General features: G+C 35.2%; 1 protein-coding gene across 1 annotated transcript in view; it reads left to right on the forward strand.

Annotated features, from left to right (window-relative positions):
- Positions 1–20,783, forward strand: part of ARHGEF38 (Rho guanine nucleotide exchange factor 38) — a 117,935-nt gene that overhangs the window by 74,114 nt on the left and 23,038 nt on the right. The window contains exons 5-8 of the mRNA XM_006918890.3: positions 2,426–2,443; positions 11,094–11,293; positions 13,544–13,677; positions 19,152–19,256. Of these exons, the coding sequence (XP_006918952.1) occupies positions 2,426–2,443; positions 11,094–11,293; positions 13,544–13,677; positions 19,152–19,256 (457 nt within the window). The remainder of the gene's footprint in view (positions 1–2,425; positions 2,444–11,093; positions 11,294–13,543; positions 13,678–19,151; positions 19,257–20,783) is intronic.

The raw sequence follows: 20,783 nt of genomic DNA on the forward strand, positions 1-20,783 counted from the left end.
CCTGCTATGGTCTCCATCCAGGGAGGAAGTAGAAGTTCACGCGATGCAGAATCTAAAAGAATAGATCTCAATTTTTCACCACATTTTATATTTCATAATATTATTCTAATAGAGTGGTCTCATAAAAATTAAAATTACTTTTGGAAATTCTTTCAGTTCCTTGGTATGTGGCATTACGTTTGAACAAAGACTATAATCCTTAAGGAATAGCCATATAAAAACTTTTATTAATTGTGAGTTAAATTATAATGAGCCCACAGGATAGAAGGTGTGGCTGTGACTATATTGAGTTACTTTATCCCATAAAGCGGGTAAATGAACACAATTGAACTCCCTCCTTCCTGAATTATCCTTGGCTAGGGTTAACCTCTCGAAAGTTTTATCCTAAGAGAGAGATTTTTTTCTTAAATGTTGAGCAAATAAAAAGATATTATAATGTAGTGCCGCTATTTCACTAATTCCAACAGGGAAAACCTGTTGGAAAATCTCTCGGGCTCCTTTTCATAAAATGTTATACTTACAATAAACACAGGGTTCAATTTATGTTATAATGTTTAGGTTTTATTTGGTAAAATAAATGAAATTGAAAAAGAAAAAATTTTTCCATGTCTTCTCTAGGAGTTAAAAGTAAGAATCCTTTTTTCAACTTCAGTATGTGTTTTGGTCCCAAAACAATCACATTATTCAGTTTGTTTCCAATAGAAAACTGCATTTTAATTTTTATCCAACTACTGCCCCAAATTTTCTGATCTATGATCCACAGAGCACATTGGGAAAATGAAATTCTTCATTACAAGGGGATAGAAATCAGGGAAAGAATGTGAGCTTAAAGAAAATGAATGGACAAAAATATTGGGCAAGGGGATAGTGGTGGTGCAATTTCTTTCACTGAAGTAAAGGACTTCTTCAAATAACAGTTAATAATAATTGCTTAAAATTGTGGCAGCTGCTGATTTTTTTTAAAAAATTACAATTCTCTGCTTGACCTAACTGGGAGGTCTTAGATTCAGCAGAACCTAATTATTTCAAGTTGTGTAGGAATCCATTCACGTAACACGTCTGAAGAGTGAAGAAATAATTGCTTTACACATCTGTATACCATTATTTTCCACATATATAGAGTACGGGGATTACTTTTTAAAAATTTAAGGTCATTAAAATTTATACAATTCAGCATAAGTATTTATCATTGAATTTTTTCTCAGTCATTGAATATGAAAAGACCATCCACTATTATAGAATAGAATCACAAAATATTTTTATGTTGAATATGTTTACTGTATTCCAAAAGACTGGAAACCAGAGGTCAAGGAGATCGGGTTATTAAAACAGATTATTACTTCTCTTTAGCAACATGAGAGTTTTAGAGAAAAACTTCCATCTCCCTTGTTCCTGAAATTTAACTTGAACGATTCCCACTTTTTATTGTTAATTAATTAATTTGGCAAATATGTTTTGTGCTCCTGCCATGTGCCAGTCACTTTTTCAGGTACTGGGGCTAAAGAGGAGAACGAAGAAAGCCTAAATCCTTGTCTTCCTTAGGTTCAAGAGTGGAGAGATAGATAATAAACTGAGTAACTATATAGCATATTAGAAATTGACAAAGCGCTATGGAGAGAAATAAAGCTGAGAATAAGGATAAAGAGTACAGTGGGAGGCAGGGTACAATTTTTAAAAGGTTGGTCAGAGAAAGCTTCACTCAGAAGGAACATTTCAGCAAAGGGCTGAAGGAATAAGGAGTGAGCCTTATCTGGAGAGAGAGCAATCAGGCAGAAGAACAGCAAGCACAAAGACTTTCAGGCAGCAGTCTGTCTTTGGGCTTTAGAAAGAACAAGCTGACCTGTTGGTTGCCATAGATGGGCGAGTAGGAGAACAACAGGAAATGAGGTAGAGAGGAGAAGGGAGGAGAGGTAGATCAGGTTGCCTTGACAGGACTTTAGTTTTACTTGAGCGATGCCCGGTGAAAGTTCTTATGAGAATTCTCTTATCGTAAATGTAAATTGTTTATAATCCACATCTCTATATGCAGAGATATTACAGAGCACACAACAGTTGTTTTCTACAAGTCAATTACACTTTTCTTCGTAATCTTATAATCCATTTTTTCTATTGCTATGTTTAATAGATTATTTTTATAATGTAAACAAAAATTGACTTTTAAATCCATTCTTAAATGATCAAAATTTACTAACTACAATCTGAATCAAGTTTTTAACCTAATATAAAGTGTAAAACAAAAATGGTACATACATACGAAAATAAAATTTTAGCGACATGATTATAACATGATGAGACCAATTCTACAAAACATTCATGAAAATGACTTATTACTTTATTTTATATAATAGAAATTTTAAAGTTTTATAATGTTTACCTCAAATATGTGGATTTACACAAATTTACTTTTTCTCCCCCTCTCTTACAGGAAAATATACATGCAAGAGTAAGTACTTTTATCTTAATAATAGAAATCAAATGTAACAATCATAAGGAAAAGCTGTTGAATATTTCTGTACAAATCAAAATTCTTAGTGTTTACAGTTTTATTGCTTTTAATAAACAAGTCAAGATTTCAAAAACATTTGCCATAAACATTATTGGTACATTTATTTGAAGTTTGTCTGAGATGATCTTACATATTAAATTATCATCCTACATACTTCACCAAACTTTTTAGGAGAATCCTGGGATATAATTTACTTAAATCACATGTTTGCTGGTGCCAGAAGCTCTTCAGGAACTGCTTATCACACATATGTTTAGGAAACTTAATGTGCCAAAAATACTTTTCTCTAAGAACAACATTAGTCTTAAAAAATCTCAGATTAATACCATACTGTTTTTGAAGTTACCATAGGTTAATGTACAAAAGAAAAGATTCCTTACATATTAAAGTAAAATATTGGGTTTCTCTTTATTTGGTCTCATATGATTTATGGGAAAAAAATCATACCCACATATATAGCATGAAAATGAATATTAGGATGAAATAGTTGGTCACTAAGACAATGTAGAAATTATTTTATAAAAACAACGCACACATGCACACATTTTGGAAGATGTCCATTTTTATAGAAGTAAAGCATGTCTAGCCTGATTAGTACTGAAAGAATGATATTGACTTATGAAATATGAACTCCAATTTACAGGACTTTTAAAAAGCATACGTTTGGCTTAGCATGATCAGCAGCTATGTGAGTTCTTGAGTTCCTAGTTTGTTTGTGTGTTTGCATGTGTGTGTATTCTAAACTCCTGAAATTTTACATCAAGAAATACAAAATTTACAAAGTAAAAATTATATTAATTTAAGCTGTAAGTATCTGTCATTCATGCTTTGGTGCAGAACATCCTTGAGGAAAGACAGAATTCCAGGAGCAAAGTGGAAGAATCAGACATCATCCAGGAGACTTGTGGACTAAGGCTTTATACCTCAGCCAAGCTGAGTTTTGGTTAGTTTTGGACCAAACAAGCAGCTGGTTTTCTCACTTTATAAGTCTTTTCTTTCAAAAGAAAAAAAAAATCCTGTAGTATAAACAGATATGAGTAGGTTTATTCAATGAGTTCCCAAATCCAAGATCATTTGACTATGAAGATGTGCATAATAGAAGAACCAAATCCAGGGTCATTTGAATATGATGTACATAATAGATGAAGAGAGTCTTTGGTCCTTCCACACACCAGGGCCTTCCTGGTTTCTCTTCGATGACAGTCGGTGAGGATGCAGGGGTAGGGCTTGCTATCTTGTTATAACGCCTGTGCTCCATCATTGTGCCTGGAACTGGAGGTTCACATAGCTGGATGATTAAAGAACTTCATATGGTACAAATTCTGCTTAGGTGTTTTTCCCACAGTCTAGGTCTTTGTGTGTGAGAGAGAGATTCAGAGGAAGAGAGCGAGAGACTTTTTTTAATACAGTTAGCATGCACAGGCTCCTCCATACAGAATACTTACAACGAATAGTACATTGTATTGAAATACTTGCTTAAAAAATGGCACTAGCTTTTGCGCAGATCCTGCTGTGTGGGAGTTAGCAGACTGTGCATGCCCCTCTAGCCTATCCTATATATCTAAAATTGAAAAAGAGGAAGAGCATTCACAGCATGTGGCTGGATGAACATCAAAGCCACTTCTGTCATGAGTTAGTTTTTTTCCTGTTTCTCTCACTCAGGTCATGAGGCACACAAGCTGCAACATGAAAGGGTAAAAGGCAATGTCAAGGGCTGTGTAATTGGAAGGCTCCTGAGTAGCTAAGGCTAAGAATATTGGAGCCAAGAGTACATTTAAGGGGGGTAGATTTTTAAATGGCCTCCTAAAAAGAAGCCCACCCTTAATAGAAACTAAATTTTTTTCTGTTTTATTTTTCCAATCTACATTTTTAAAAGTACAGAGAAAGGCAAAGATATTTATAACTTTTAAAATGATTAATTTGAATTACAATTTTATGCAAACATCAAAGACAGTATTAAAATGACAAGAATCATAGAATCCCCTGTCCTCCCAAAAAGTATCTGATACAGTCCCATGTTCTAAAGCAAGAAAAATATACCTCTTCTAAATTTAGTTATCTCCAGAAATGCAGTTTTGGATCTTCTTGTTTTCACACTTTTCTGTATATGTTCTATGTCTGACCAGCTATTCCAACCTTTGGATCTCAGGGGTTTTTATTAATTTCAAAATGTTATAAGTTATTTTCTCTTTTCTTAAGCTTCATATTTTCAAAATTATTAAAGAAATACTGCAAAATATAAAAAATTAAAATGACAGGAAGGACAATTAGTGGTCGTATTTTATAGTTAACTATTATAACATTGTTAAAATGTGAAGTTTTCACTTCACCGTAGTTTTTTCTCTATATACATACCAACTAAAATAGGACTGCTATATATTTCCCGTATGTCAACTTGCTACCTCATTTATCAATACATCCTGAACATCTTTCTATGCAGTAAACATAAATCTCCATTGTTTGATGACTGCATAATATTCTATCTGATGCACAGACCATAACTTACAGATACTTGAATTGTGTCTGTCTTGTGAAGATTGATGCTGTGTTCGTTCTTATACATGATCTCTGCACAATAATTTAATTGTTTCCTTAGGAAATTAAAAGTGGGATTGCTAGACCAAAAGGCATTCGATACTGATTGCCAGAAAATTTCAGAAAAGTTGAACTAATTTATATTCCCATTACCCATATATAAGTTGTCTACTTATCTACAACTTGCCAGCACTAGATACAATTAATATTTGTGTCTTTACAATGTGTGGCAATGGAATAGGCCAAAAACAGTATTGTATTATTTTAATTTTTATTAATAATGATCTTGTGCACTTTTCCTATGGTTTAACCAGATGTATTTCACCTCTAATGAATTGTCTTCTTTATTGATTGTTCACTTTTATTGAGATATTCATGTTTTCTAATAGATTGATAATGGCTCTTTAATTAGCAAGTATTATCTGTCTTATGTGCTATAAATGATTTCTAGCTTATCATTTGACTTTTAATATAGTTTTTGAATGATTCTGTACAATTTTACAGAGTAAATTTATCATTTGACTTTTAATATAGTTTTTGAATGATATCTGTACAATTTTACAGAGTAAATTTTTAAATAGATTTATCACTTTTTTCTACTGTGGCTGTTGGATTTTGTGTATTGTATAGAAACACCAAGATTGTTTTTAAAGTGTAATCCTTCAGGTTTCTTCAGGTTATTGTATAGTTTCATTTTTAACATTTAAATCTTTGATCATCTGGAAATTATTTTGGTGTAGAGTTCATTTTTATTATTTTTTCTATGTGGCTAGCTAATTATCACAACACCTTACATTGAATAATTCATTTTTTCCACTGAGTAGGGATATCATATTTACCATGTAGTTAATTTCTATACATACTTATATTTATTTCTTTACATCTATTTTGTGCTAATAGATGTACTCTTTTTTATACCCATACCCATATATGTACCCATGCCAACTGATTTCATTTTTGCAGCTTTATATTTTATAGCAGGTATATCAGGTATTTTTATATCAGATTATAACTAATCCCAGCTCAGTACTCTTGCTTTTCAGAATTTTTTTTGGATATTCTTGCATGTTTCCTTCTTTGAAAATTTTCTCTTTTTTGTAAAAATTATATGTGCCATGGTTTAAAAAGCCAAATAGTTTCACAGGACTTAAGAAAAGTAGTAGTCCTCTCTTTTCTGAACTGCTCCTAAATGTTCATCCTGTAAACACACGCATTTTCACATCTTTTAGTTGATTATTTTGGAATTTATCTTCATGACTCTAAAAACACGTTTGGTTTTTCCTTTTGGGGTCTTATGTATTGACTTCCCCCTATAGAAGACAAGAATTTGTCTCTCTTTCCTACCTCATCTCCACTACACACACACACACTCACACACATGTGTACACATGTGTACATGCACACTTATATTCTTCCTGTCTCTCCATTCTCCCTATATAGCTAGTTACATTGTAATTTGGATTAGATCAATAATCAGTGTTTGAATTATATACCTGAGTAAATTTCTTTTCAGAGATAAATTTTGGAATAAATCATTACTTGTTTTTCTGGGAGTTAACGATTATTTTTTTTTCCTTCATTTTATTAGTTTTCTTTCTGTTAATCATTAATGCCAAACTCACAGCCAGTCATATTCAAGACACCCAGATGCATTATCTAGCAGTTGCACCTCCCTTAAAAAGCCTCTCCTGGAGCCTTTTGACCTGTCGAGTTTGGACCAATGACACTGGGCACAACTGTCTTTTAGAAACTCCCCTCCCATCATCCTGGAGATTCCCTTTGCCTCTCTTGTTTTTGGCAGAGTATATTCTTCAATAGTTTCCTCTATTCATCAAAGAAGGCATGGGAAGTAAAATTTTAAGAACTTTTATATCTAAAGTATATTTATTTTATCCCCACACTTGATTTGTAGTTTGAATTTTAAACTATTGAATTCTGAATAATTTAGAATTCAAAATTGAAAATTTTTCACCTTCAAAATTTAATGGTAATTCTTCATTGTTTCCTAGCTTTCAGTGTTGCTATAAGAATTCTGAAGCTTTTTCTTATTCCTAATTGTTTGCACCTGTTTGTTTATATTTCTCTAAAGGATTGTAAGATCTTCTCTTTGCCCCCTACAGTCTGAAGTTTCACGAATTCCAAGGTGTGCTCTATTCCATCCATTTTGCTGAGTACTCAGCGAGATCTTTCAATCTGCTAACCCATGTCCTTCCCTCGAATTGTTTCACTGACGATCTCCTCCTCATAGAATCTCTGTTCTCTCTTTCTCACTACTTTGATATTAAACCTCCCGGAACAGTCTTCTGATTTTCTACATTTTTCTTCTATTTTCTATCCCTTTCTGCTCTTCTCTCTGGAAATTTCATGAATATTTTCAACAACACTTGTGAGTTATTTCTGCTATTATCCTTTAATTTCCAAGAGGTCTTTTCTTAGGCATCCAGCTGATCTTTATTTGCATAGCACCCTAAGTATTAGGCTGTTTCTTAAACAGGTTTTCAAGTAGTTCTTATTCCAATCCCCGTCTCCCTCTCTTTCCACTTCCACATGTTCTCAAGGACTCTAATTAATAAAACTTTGAAGGAATGATTAAATTATTGCCCTTTCATATTACTGATTTTCTCTGGCCTGCTGTATCAATTACCATTCATTCATCTCCTTTACCTCTTCTAAAATTTGTTTCATAGTTCTGTACTTATTTTTACAACTATTTTTAATTTATGGCAAATGATATTTGTTTATTATTTGTGTAGCAATATACAGTTTCTTCTAAAATTGATTTAAAGTGTTTAAAGGGAAATAAATTGAAAATAAATCAATAATAGTACAGATGGTTTGTGGCTACTATAAAATAAATATTAAATTTAGGATACTTGTGGTCATAAAATGAGGAAATTCATAGTAATATGATCAATAGTTACATGATTATTTTTTCTCTCATTTTCTCCCTCTAAGAAATATAGACGTACCTCAAAGTTGAATATCTGATTTTTTTTGTTTTCCATTATAGTTTTTACATTATTTAAAAGTCATTTTAATTTTCATTGTGCAACCGTTTCCTTGTATTTGATGTGAAGCTCTTTATAGCAAAACTGGATGCTGCTAAAACAAAGCCAGCTGTGTTTACTTGACTTTGTAAATTCCCAATAATAATTTATATTGAGATTAGTGTAGCTACTTATGGTACTAAATACTTGCCAAAATATTCATGATAAGAGGAAGAAGATGAAACAGAATTACAAATTAATAACTACCTTAGTTTTTAGCCCAGTATATATGGGGAATTGTTACGTATTTGGTTACGTTCTATGGGGGAGGCATGTGCTAATTGGCTAATTGGCTGAGCTGGGTTGTATCACACATAGGACTTGTCTACCTCACAGTTATCAGAACTTAATCTTACTGGGTGGGATAAGGTGGGTGAGTTTTGTGACACTGAACACCTGGAGTGTCATTATCTTATACCATCCTCTGTCTTTTCTACCATATTGTTCATCTGTGTGATGCAGATGTCAAAACATCATGGCTCATCACTTGGGCAACTGTCAAAAGTCCCTGTCTGAATACAAAAGTGTCTGGGAAATTTCTGGTTTTTGAGAAAGCCTTTTTAATATTTGCATTTGTGATGCTTTTAAGAGAAACAGTAATCATTTATCATTGTTATCATTGCCATTTGAAACATAAAAGGGAGAGAATAGAACTTTGATGCCAGAACGATGGGAAAAGAAGTAGTGATAAAATTTGTACACAGCTAAAGGGCTTAGTTTGGTTTTTTGACAGATCTTGGAAGATCTTTGACAGATAAGGAGGAAAGGAGGGAGAGCAGCTCAAAGATACAAAGATATCTTTTAATATATCTGGAGATTCTTTTGTAATTAAATATATAAAAATAGATATATAACAATAGACCATACTAATAAATTATATTATTAAAACTGAGTTTTCTTTGATTGAATTGTTTGATTATATTTTGATGGCATTTTTAGTGAGTTTTAGAAGATTTATAAATAATATTAGGTGTTAGTCAAGGGAAAAACTCAGAAGAAATTTTGATCATATTCATATAGACAATATGATTTCTAGTCAAGTTAATACCTTCCATATTCCTGACTTATTATTTAATGGAATTATTTCTACTTAGTTCTCTAAACTGTTGTATTGTTGAAGAACTCTGCTTAAGATAAATAAGAAAATTTGCCCTTCATATTCAAAGGTCCTGCTATTGATAGGCCATCAGTTAGAAATGTTTTACTTATTTTTTCAGTATTCATAACAGATTTACATTTTTTCATCTGTTTCACCCAGTCCTCTTAGAAACCAATAACATCTCTCTCTGCCTCTCTCCTGCATATCTTCTTTGCCACCCTTTCTCCTGATCTCCCTTCCTCCCTTCCTTAATAGATTTGGTGCAAATGGGTAGAAAGTACAAGGTAAATCATATTAAAGCAACATTTTACTCCTTTGCAACCTTTTTTTATTTTGTTTTTTTCTTTAAAAAAAATGCTACCTTTTGGTTCACTTTAGTCTTTGTCTCTATTATATTATCATCATTTGCTCAACATGTGAACAAAATTCTTTTATTAGGACCACTGTGAATTTCTTTTGGGGAAAAAGTAAAGTTCAATGTAAAATAAAAGCACATTACAGAAAATCTAAGAAATCTATAAATTCAGTTTACCTATATTCATTGAGAGAATACTATACGTCATGCCAAAGATATAGTGGTGACAGAGAAACTGAGCACAAATTGGTAAATAGAGAAACAAGGTGATTCCAGGTAATGATGGGTGCTATGATGAAAATAAAATGGGGAGATGTGACAGAGAGTGACTGATGTGTGTGTATGTGCACGCACACACATTTTGCACGTACACATGATAATCAACATTCCCTCATCTCTCATCTATCAAATGAAGAGTGCATTCTACGGTATCTAAGGTAACTTCAGATCTTTCTTAATGAGAATTTTTTATTTTATTCAATATTTTTTAGATTCGTTTCACTATTCCAATCAAGTTCTGTTTTCTCTCTATATTAGTGCTTAAAAATAATAATTGAAGAATAAAAAATTCACCTATCAGGATTTGAAAACTGTTCTGTATTCTCTATCTACTAAATAAAAACCTAAAGGAAAACAAATATATCGATCCACCAAAAGAGACTGAAAGTCTCTTTATTTGCCTTTTTGCATAAAGAAGCTTTTAAAAACCATTGCATTCTGGCTGAAAAATGAATGCCAGTGGGTTAGACATTGGCATCACCAAGCTTGTAGCTTTTTCACTGCCTGTGAACTACTTGGCCAGTTGAAATGGCTCTGTCCTCATCTGAGAAGCCCCTAAAAGAAGAATCAGGCATGTGTGCCCACTTTTGTGTAGCTATTTGAAAAGCTGTTGGTTAAGAAGAATTTCACACAGAAAGTCCTGGAAAGTCATTGCGCAATAGCAATGATCAGTGATAGTGACGGTTATTAATAATATCTAGAGAACCGTGGCATTTGTTATAAATCTCTTTGGGGGACTGTGGTAGAACCTCTGAAATATTATAAATGCAACTTCTCAATTTGTTAGAAGACAGAAGACGATGATTTCTTTTGACTATACTTGGCAAGCCGTCTTTTTAGATTTTACAATGAGTTTATTTTTCTCACTAATAATCACAAAAATACCAACAGCAAAATGTATTTTCTTGGTTGTCATGGAAAAATGCATTCTGAAGTTGTTTTCTACTATTATTATAAAGCTTAGTATTTAAAAAAAAAAAAAAACGCTGTAAGTGGAATATGGATGGAAATCATGCGTTGGGTCCATTCTGGTGGACAGATATACTCATTTGTTTTCTTTCAGCTTTTTGTTTAGTAGTAGGACCTTTCAGCCCTGCTTCTTTCTGTCATCATTGCTCTTGCTTTCATTTAGAAATTGCACATAGCCAAATTGGGAGATGGGGAGAGAAAGAAAAACAGTTTCAGGAATAATCATGAAAAAAAATCACAAAACCAAAAGGAGATTAATAAGACAAATGTTTGTGAAACTGATATTATTTATCCGCATCGTAGAGGCAAACCAAACTTACTGGACATGGGCTCCTTGATGATCAAACCAATTCAGCGCGTGATGAAGTACCCGCTACTACTGTGTGAACTCTGCGGTTCCACCCCTCCCAGCCACCCGGACCGCGGCGCCCTGGAGGAAGCCTTTGCTGCGGTGAAAGGCATTAACGTGAACATCAATGAATTTAAAAGACGGAAAGATTTAGGTAAGAAAAGATATAATGAATCGTGCGTTTCCTGTGATTGGAGTATTTTGCCTGTGTTTCTGAGAATCAGAATTTCAAAGTAGTTACAGCAGTTGCAGTGCTTACGATCATTTGATATTTGGACTTAGAGGCTAGGGAGGAGATTGTGGTTTTGCCTGGCCTGCTGGGTTCAGGACATCATGAGGCACAAAAACGACACTTTTTTTTTTTTAATCAAACAGCCCTGTATTCAACTTCTTTTGACCACTGCACGTCTGGTCAAATATCGTTGGCTGAAGATACCCAGAGTACGTAGTCCTCTTCTTACTGGCAGTGTGTGTAGTAGGAGGGAGACATGGCATGGCCAGGTAACCAGAGCTGTGTGAAGCTAGAGCTGAAAAGTGATGGTCCGTGTGAGGCGGCCCAGCTGACACACCAGGCTCTTCCGGTTCCAGTACACAACGAATGGAGATTTTTGTTTTTGTTTTTGTTTTTGTTTTGGCAATACAGCTCCACTAAAGGGAGCAAGTATATTTCTTTCTCAAATTAGTAAGTTATTGTTAACTATTTGTTAGCTAAGATGTAAAATTGATGTCTAAAGTAGAATGTAGATTTCAAAAGAAGAGGCACAATTACACAGTTCCTATCATCCGAGTGCTTCCAGCTTTGTTGAAACTTAAGTTCATAATCGGCTTTGTCCTTTAACATTAAATCTCAATTCAACACTAAAGCAATGGTAGGACTTTGAAGTTAACTGGTCCAACCACTTCATTTATTTTTATTATTTTTATTTTCTATATTTTATTCAAAAATAATATGTATTTGTATTAATAAATTCAAATGGTAAAGAAAGGCGTAAAGTAAAAAATGAAGTTGTAGAGTAAAAGACACCATAAACAAATTAAAAAGATCACAGACAAAAGATTATTAACTAGAATATATAATTATTGATATTAAATCAGTAATAAAAACATTCTAATACAGAACAGGTTAATATGTTTAAAAGTAATTCTGTTGAGAACCATATAATTTCATTCCTATGGATATGAAACTGAAAGCAACAAACGAACAAAACAGAAACTCCTGGACACGGACAACAGTTCAGTGGTTACCAGAGGTAAAGCGGGGAGGGGAGAAGTAGGTAAGGGTAAAGGTGGTCAAATACATGGTGATGGAAGAAACAAAGCAAAATTAAGATTTGACAAAGCTAAAAGATAGATAACAGTTGTTATATTATTCTTTTTACTTTTGTGTTTGCTTAAAATGTTTCAAAGCTTTCAAGAGGAAACATTTTTCTCTCCCTTGATTCTAGTTTTCATTGCTTAGATTTTTTTGTTTTCTTCAGACTTTCTATGTCTTTTTTTTTTTCTATTTTCTTTCTTCTCTCTCTCCTTACTCTGTTCTCTTTCTTTCCTTCCCTCCTGCAACACATGCAGTGCTACAGTTTGCTGGATTTCATATCATAAACATTCTTCCAGTTAATATGGCCTTCTTTTTAATGGTTTCATAGTCTTTCATTTATTAATGTATCATAATTTATTATACTATTTCTCTACAATACAGTTTTAGATTGTTTCCAAAATTTTGCTATTAGAAAAAAATGTAGCAAACAAAACTTTGTATACTCATGGAAAGCAGAGTTATTTGCGTGGACTTCTTGGTCAGAGGCTATGAATATTTTAATCTTTATAAGATTATGCCAAATTGTTTCTACAAAAACTTCATTGGTTTAATTCTCATTAACAGTGTATAAGATTGTTCTTCTCTTCACACCCTTACCAAAAATGAATGTTAGGGATATTTAACATCTTGAACAATAAGACAAGTGAAAATGATTTTAAAGATGCAAAAAGTAAAGCTCAGAGAGGTGACTCGACTTAGCTTAAATCTCTCTGTTGGTAGAAAGCCACTCTAGGATCTGAGATCGCCTTACCGTTGGATGTCTTTTCTTAGTTAGGTCTTGATGCTTCATTCTAGAGATCCCAGATAGTAAGTGTATTTATTATCTAAAAGGAAAGGAAGAGCTTTTTTCCAGTATCCGGGATTTCTTTGGTCTGGGAGGTGATTGAGCCTTGGGCTTTGAGGAGTTCACGCCCTTGGACAGCTGGGTTTATGAAGGTCAGTGAGGTGGGCAGCTGGTGTTATGATTGGGCAGTGGAGCTGGAGCATATTGCATCTGCAAAATAAATATTGATCTTGAATACTTTGGATGGAACACACACTTTCTATGCTGCACATGTCCAGATACATTACCGCATTCTTCTCTTTCAGTTCTAAAATACAAGAAGAATGATGAGGATGAATCACTTAAAGATAAATTGTCTAAACTAAATATTCATTCAATTAGCAAGAAATCAAAAAGAGTGACAAATCATCTAAAGATTCTGACTAGAGGAGAATCACAGGTAATTTTTCTTCTTGGGCCACATACGGTTTCCCTGGGGACCATGAATGATGATGTGTTTGTGAGATTTTGTTTTGTTGTTCTCACAGCTGTTTCTAGAACATGGAGAATAAAGGTAATTGTCCAAAGGTGTTCCTTTCTCCCTTTCTCTTTTAGAGGAGATGGACTGAGGGTGGTTTTGACACTTAGCCGGGGTGCTTCCACTCAGGAAGCAGACAAAGCAGAAATAAGGACAAAAGGGCAGGACTCAACAAGGAATGCTCCAGGAGTCCTGACACTCATCATCAGCTAGCACATAATCTCACACAGGGCAATGCTCTCCTTTCATCCCTGTCTTCTTTCTGCTTTTTAAAAAATCTCCCTTTCTTTTAGGGACCCCTCGATGTTCATCTTATCTTTATTTCAACTATAATAAAAAGTGTTCATGTGCATACCTTGGCGAGATGTTTTTCCTGCCTCTTGTGCCCTTTTTCCCCCTGCCTCCCCCATCCCCGAAAAACAAAAATAAAAACAACAACAAAAAGATGCACATTATATTACCGGGTAATTGTTTTGTGTCAGCTGTTAGCCTGACTTGAACCGCTTTAATCTCAAACCCTAATAAGTAATGGATGGATTAGCAAAGGCTCTCAAACTTTAATGTGCGTAAGATTACCCGAGGAGCTTGCTAAAAGACAGATTCCAGGGTTCCACATGGTTCAAAGGTGCAACCTAAAAGTCTGTAGGCTTACATAGACTCCAGGTGTTTTGAAGCTAAATGACCTTGAAGTAAATGATCAGTGGAACACCCTTTGAAAATAACTAGATAGAAAATTTATGGCCTGGAGGTGGTGCAGTGGGTTTCTAACCAAAGCAACAAATAAACAAATGAAACAATCAAACAAACAAACAAACTCATAGGAACAGACAACAGAAAGGTGGTTACTGGAAGGGAAGTAGGGGTGGAAGAGGAGGATGAATTGGGTAAAGAGAGTCAAATATATGGTGGTATCAGGAAACTATGAGTGGTGAGCACACAATGGAGTACACAGATGTTGCTTTATAAAGTTTCACACCTCAAACTTATATTATTAACCCATGTTACCCAATACATTTAATAAAAGTAAAGCTTTTTAAAAAACAAAAAAAAAGTAGGCAGGACAGTTCTTAAAATACTTGTCAGCTCTGAGCTGATCGAGAAGGGAAGGTTTAGGTGGTGAGACGCCCAGTTGAAAGAATGCATGAGGGGTTGACATGAGAGTGAAACAGCAGGCACCAACTTTTTTGTGGGGAGCGCGGTTCTATTGGGGGAGTGCAGTTCTATTGCGGGAAGCGTGCTTCTGCTTCTGCTCTTCTTCCGCTCCCCTTCTGCTCCCCAGGGGACCACATGGCTCCATATAGATCAGAGTACAATAGTGGCATCCAGCCACACATGTGTGATACAATAAGCTGAATTATATTTATATATTTTAGATGCACGCACCCTACCGCACTAATGTGACATTCTAAGTCCGGGGTCCTATTACTAGCCATGAGCCTGGATCACAGCCAGACCTGGGACCAGCCAGGCCTGGGACCCACAATACTATAATACTTTTTCCCTTCTCATTTGCCTGATGTTACCCCTTATGATGCTAACATCTCTAACTAAGCCTTTTAATTTGAACTAGAAGCAACTAACTGTATGGAGGTTCGGCATTGGTTTTAGATGGTCAGTTTCATCTACCTCACTCTTTAGCTGCTCTGTTATTTTTCCCCCTTCTTTTTCCCGTTGTCTCTGCAGCTTTCTGACCACTAAGCTAGAAGTGGCCTCTTCCTCCTCTGAATGCCTAACAAACTTCCCGAGTATATCCCTATTGAGGCACTGTTAATATTTGCAGGTGTCAGCACAGGACAGAAATTAAGAGCACAGTCTTTGAAATCATCTAGATCTGGGTTTGAACCCTCGCCTCTGCCACTTCATGAATATCTGTCTTTGGGCATATATCTTAAATTCAGTGTAATCATCTGTAAATTGGGGATTATACTAGGACTTGACATATGGAGTGGTTGTGAAAATTAAATGAGATGACGCATATAAAAAAAGTACCTAACACATGAGTACTCAGTATACATTGGCATCATCATTATCATCATCGTTGTCATCATCATCTTTACTTTTTATCATTGTTTTGTATTGTTATTTACCTTTAATGTGCTGACTTCTTACTTTCGACATGGATGTCAACACTTTTATGCATGGCATTAATCAGGTCTTTTACTTCTGTATTTTATAATGTCTTGGCATTTTTAAAAAGCTTGCCAACTGTGGAGAGCTGCCCCATCCAGGGCTAACCTGTTCTTAAAGATAGTGGAGCACTCAGCTGGAATCACTTCTTTCTTATGCAAACCAACCAACCCTGAGTCTATAGTCCCAACTACCTCCTCATCTAACTCACACACAAAGCCAATATTCTTCTGCCAGGGATCCCTGGGCTAGGAACCAAGCAATTAGAGACCACCCTCTCCTCTTCCCTCCCCTCCCCCATAGCTCCAAGCCTAAGGGAATTATTCAAACTAGATAATCCTAAACTGTTTACCCCACCCCAGCTGTTTCTGTAGAGTTTCCTAAAAAAAAAAAAAAAAAAAAATTCCAATAAAGACTGGGGCCTATATTTTCCCCTTACTCCTTCCTGCCATCTGACCAAGACCTAGTGACCCACTGTGGCCCTGCATGGCATATGGTGACCCCCTCTCTAGCACTTATGAGTATAATTCACTTCTTCCAAGCCTCGTTCTCGTCTCTTCTTGTGCCTGCTACGACTTTCCCATGCCATGTCCAGTAAGGACATTCTTGGAACACATGGCTATGATTTGGCTATATCATTCTTCTACTTACTTCTTTATAGTCTTCTAAGGATTCACTGGGCCCATTGTATAAAGGAGGTAACTCTAGGTCCCTACTCTCAATATAAAGCTGTAATGTGGGAAGTTTGGGACATTTACAGTGTGTGGCCATAGATCAGGGAAAGGAAAATCAAGATATTTCAGCTAAAGACAACAATAATAAAATTGAATTGGGAATTCATTTGTGAAGAGATGGAACCTCCAGAGGCATATGTAAATATTGCGCAGAAAATTCTTCCCTACTCTTTGGGATGTTGCTTCTGACTGGAGACAATTCTGTTGAGGAACAGTAGGCAGGCCTTAATTCTGGGCAGGCTTTTGTAGGAGCTGTTACATCCTTTAACATATTTATCATCAGCTTCTGGTATTTTTCAATTGTGAACTAAAGTGAATTGTAGTTAAAGTGGCCTGGAGGGATATTAATTAGATTTTCCCCTTAATCTTTTGAGAGGATGTCCTGTCAGCAGTGAAGCATTTCACTGTTAATCAGAAAATCAGCTGCATAGGCTGGACTGTAGAAGAGATAAATCTCAAATCAGTCAATTTTGCACTTGTCAGCAGCTCAAGGGAAATATTTGGTGGAGTTAGGGTATGAAATTATTACCCAAGAGGAAAATTCTATTCCATTCATCACACATGTATTGAACTCTTAGGTGCCAGATACTATATTACAGACTGGGAATACAACAAGGTTCTGAATTCAGACAACGTAGGTGTGAATCCTGGTTCTATCTATTAATATGGGCAAGTTTCTTTTAACTTCTGATATTAGTTAGGGTAAAGGCCAAGCTTCTGTGGCAGAGAGATTGTAAAACAAACACAGAAGCTAAGCTTAAGTAGGCTCTTCATTTATTTCTCTCTCTTAAAATAATCCTGAGATGGAGCCCAGCTGGGTTCAGCTGCGTGAGATCCTTCCGGCTCCCAGTTCTCCTCGATTTTGTGCTGTGCTGTTCCCTAAACATATTGTCTTCATCTGCCAGGTTAAAGCTGGGTCACTGCCATGTCTTTATTCGAGTCCTAGGGACAGTGTTATAAGGCCAAGATTCAGAAAAGAAACTTCACTTGCTCACATCCTATTTGCCCAACCCAGTTCCGCGGGTCGAGCCAGCTGCAAAGGACTGTGGGAAGGGTCGTCACCGGCAGGTCAGCCATGTGTCCAATTTAGAGTAGAGGTGCAGGTTCTGTCAGTAAGCGGATGACAGGGAAAGGTCAACAGTCTCACCTCCGGGAACCTCTGCTTCCTTATCTCTGCAGTGGAGTTAATTGTAGCACCTGCCTCATAGGGTCATATAAGAATTAAAAGGGGAAAACGGAAGACAGGTTTTAGCATGGTGTCTGGAATATAGTACTTAATAGATATTAGCTATTATTATTTTTAAGACAAAAATAATCTCAAATACTTTCAATCCATCAGAAGAGAGAATAGCTTAAATAATTAATGTTGTGAGAGCAGCATATTCTAGCAAAATAAAGCAGCATGAGAAAAGCTTGGCTATGGAGGAGTGGAAATGGGCAATACTTCTCGCAGTGTAATCCTTGAATCTCTTACTTTAGAAGTCACCTGGGCCCCAGCCAAGATATACAAAACAAAATAGCTAGTAATGAGTTCTTAAAAACTGCATTTAAAAAAATCCACACAGCCTATTGTTATGTAAATCAAACTGGGTTAGAGCATAAAGATCCTAAGGCAGAAGGTGTTAACATCTGTGTGGATTACAAAGAACTATGCTGCCCATTTAAACAAAATGTTTCTAAGTAAGCAATATTAAGGAGTTTAAAAATAAAATGTCACCATTTTCTATGCATTCAATTCTAAGGTTGACCATCTTAACAAATGTATGAACTGAGGACAGCTACAGTTATTATCCAGTAGCAAACCAAAAAATACATACCATATCCCACGAAACATTTGTGTGTTCACACAGGTTTTGCCAGCATAAGGCTGTTTCTGACCTTGTGTAGCCATTTTGATTGCCAAGAAATACTTCTCACCATCAAGAGAAATAATAAGTGTGTGCTCTTAGAAACTGCCACAAGCATATGAAAAACGTTTTTTCCTGAATGCTTAACATGTAAGATAGCAAACAATAACTGAACACATGTGACCACTATCTTAACTCTGCTGAGTTTTCCTAACAGAAAGACAATTTTGCTAAGATGACCACTGTGAAATAAATTGTAATAAGTCATATCAACAAAACAACAAATTCCAGTCAATAGATCAAATTTTTAATTTTAATTTAATTTTATTAATAGTTTATAAATCCACAAATGTGATATAATTTAAGAGTACATACATAATATGTGCCATTAAAAACAGCAGAGAAAATTTTACATCCTATAGCTACTATGACATAGGCGAAGCTGTGTGAAAACTGAACAGCAAGTTAAGTTGGACCATGTAACTTTGCTGTGCTAACTGAGCATCAGTTGTGCTGTGAGCTGGCACACAAACAGTGCTGTGTTAAAGAAAGTCAGTACCTCATGAAAGGTTTTTATCTCGACAAGGAGCTTTTGGTAATGTACTGGGCCAATATGGCTCGTGGTATATTATTTTAAATACCAGATTCATTTGAGTTATAAAAATAAATACTTTCACCTGTATTTTAGGTGAAAGACAACACTTTTAATAGAGAAGAAAAGCTATTTAGATCTTTAGAAAAGACCGTGAGGCACTGTGTGAAGAACATTTCATTCTGTCTTCAAAACATACAGGTAGGTGAGACCCAACTGTTTTCAATTGTTTCTACAAGCATATTGATGGCAATGTTTATTAAGAAGAATAAATGTGACCGTTATATTCAATTATATGATGACACCTACTGTATTAAATTTGGAAGGCTGCAAATTGCTGGTGAAGGAAGCCAATATAAAGACTCAGGTTTTGTTCTTTGTTACCTTACCTGCGCCCCCTTCCCCCATCCAAATTGCCAGATTGTGGAACATTTGCTCACATGATTGCCATGTGGTGTTGGACCATCAGCATACTTTCTTTATACTAGAGATAAGTTCATTAATGCAAAATTGCAGGCAAAGCAAAAATTTTCTTTGTTTATTTGTCTGATTTTCCTACCATACCTCTTTCTAGTACCTAAAACATATATTTGCAAATTTAAGAGTAGAACTGAAAGAAAAAGAAAATCAAAGGGGGATATAAATGAAATTAGAGAAGTTATAAAGTAAAAAGTACATAACATAAAGGCCATTAAAAAAAGAAAAAAAACCATAGCTGGGTCTCCAATTTAGCTGTCTGCTATCTAGCAGCCAGCCCCACAAAAGGACATGGACAATTCTAAGGCAAACTGAGCACCTCTAGATATTTTATAACCAGTGTTTTGTAATGCCTCTTGATAGCTCAGAATCAAATTAATAGATATTTCAAGTTGTCCTTAACAATATCTTGACAACGGTCACAACAATGAGACATAGTAGAATTACATGTAACTTGGTTAATAAATGGTCCCCTCCCATTTTCTAGTTTTCTCTCAGATATTTGTTTTTGGACACCGATGTTTGCATGCTTAAATATCACAGTACCAAAGGCTGACAGGCACAATGATTTGGAGACAAAGTTCTATGCTATGTAACCAACAAGCCACATTTTTTTCTTATTTATTAACAGATGCAAAGCCTGATTTTACAATTGGGTTTACTAATCTCGTCCAAAAGCACTGCCTTCCGTGAAAAAGAAAAAAAATTGTTGTAACAGCCAGAGGGCAGTGGGAACCCTATCCTTGACATATAGGAATAGATATCTCGTGAGAACATCTACAGAAAAGTCTATTTCCACCAACTGATTCAACAAAAGTATGAGCATCTTCTCTTAAAGAGAGCATTAAATTAAGGAAAACTGAAGACATAAATCTAACAAGTGTGATTTTTAACATAGGGGATCTATAAGAATTGAATGCTGAAGAATAGCCAGTGAGAGAATTTAAGACAGACTCCACTTAATAAAAGAGAGTGTCATACAGAGCAACGTGAGAAAGTGACTAAAGGAGAAAAGAAAATAGATTGTTACACATAAACCGATTTTTTTCACTTTTTTTTTTTTCTTTCGTATCTCTCAGTGGTTAACAGAGGTTTATAATAATGAAGTGCACATTTGGGATATTCTTAACTGTACTGACTTCAGAACTTTGCCCTTTTTGTAACTTTATTCTTGGGTTTCAGGATGCCATGCCGTTAGCTCTGCAGAGTGTAATGGAGCTCCAGGAGATTTCATGCAGCACAGATGAGGAG

Source organism: Pteropus alecto, unplaced genomic scaffold (genome assembly GCF_000325575.1).
Source record: "Pteropus alecto unplaced genomic scaffold, ASM32557v1 scaffold5, whole genome shotgun sequence".
Lineage (NCBI taxonomy): Eukaryota > Metazoa > Chordata > Mammalia > Chiroptera > Pteropodidae > Pteropus > Pteropus alecto.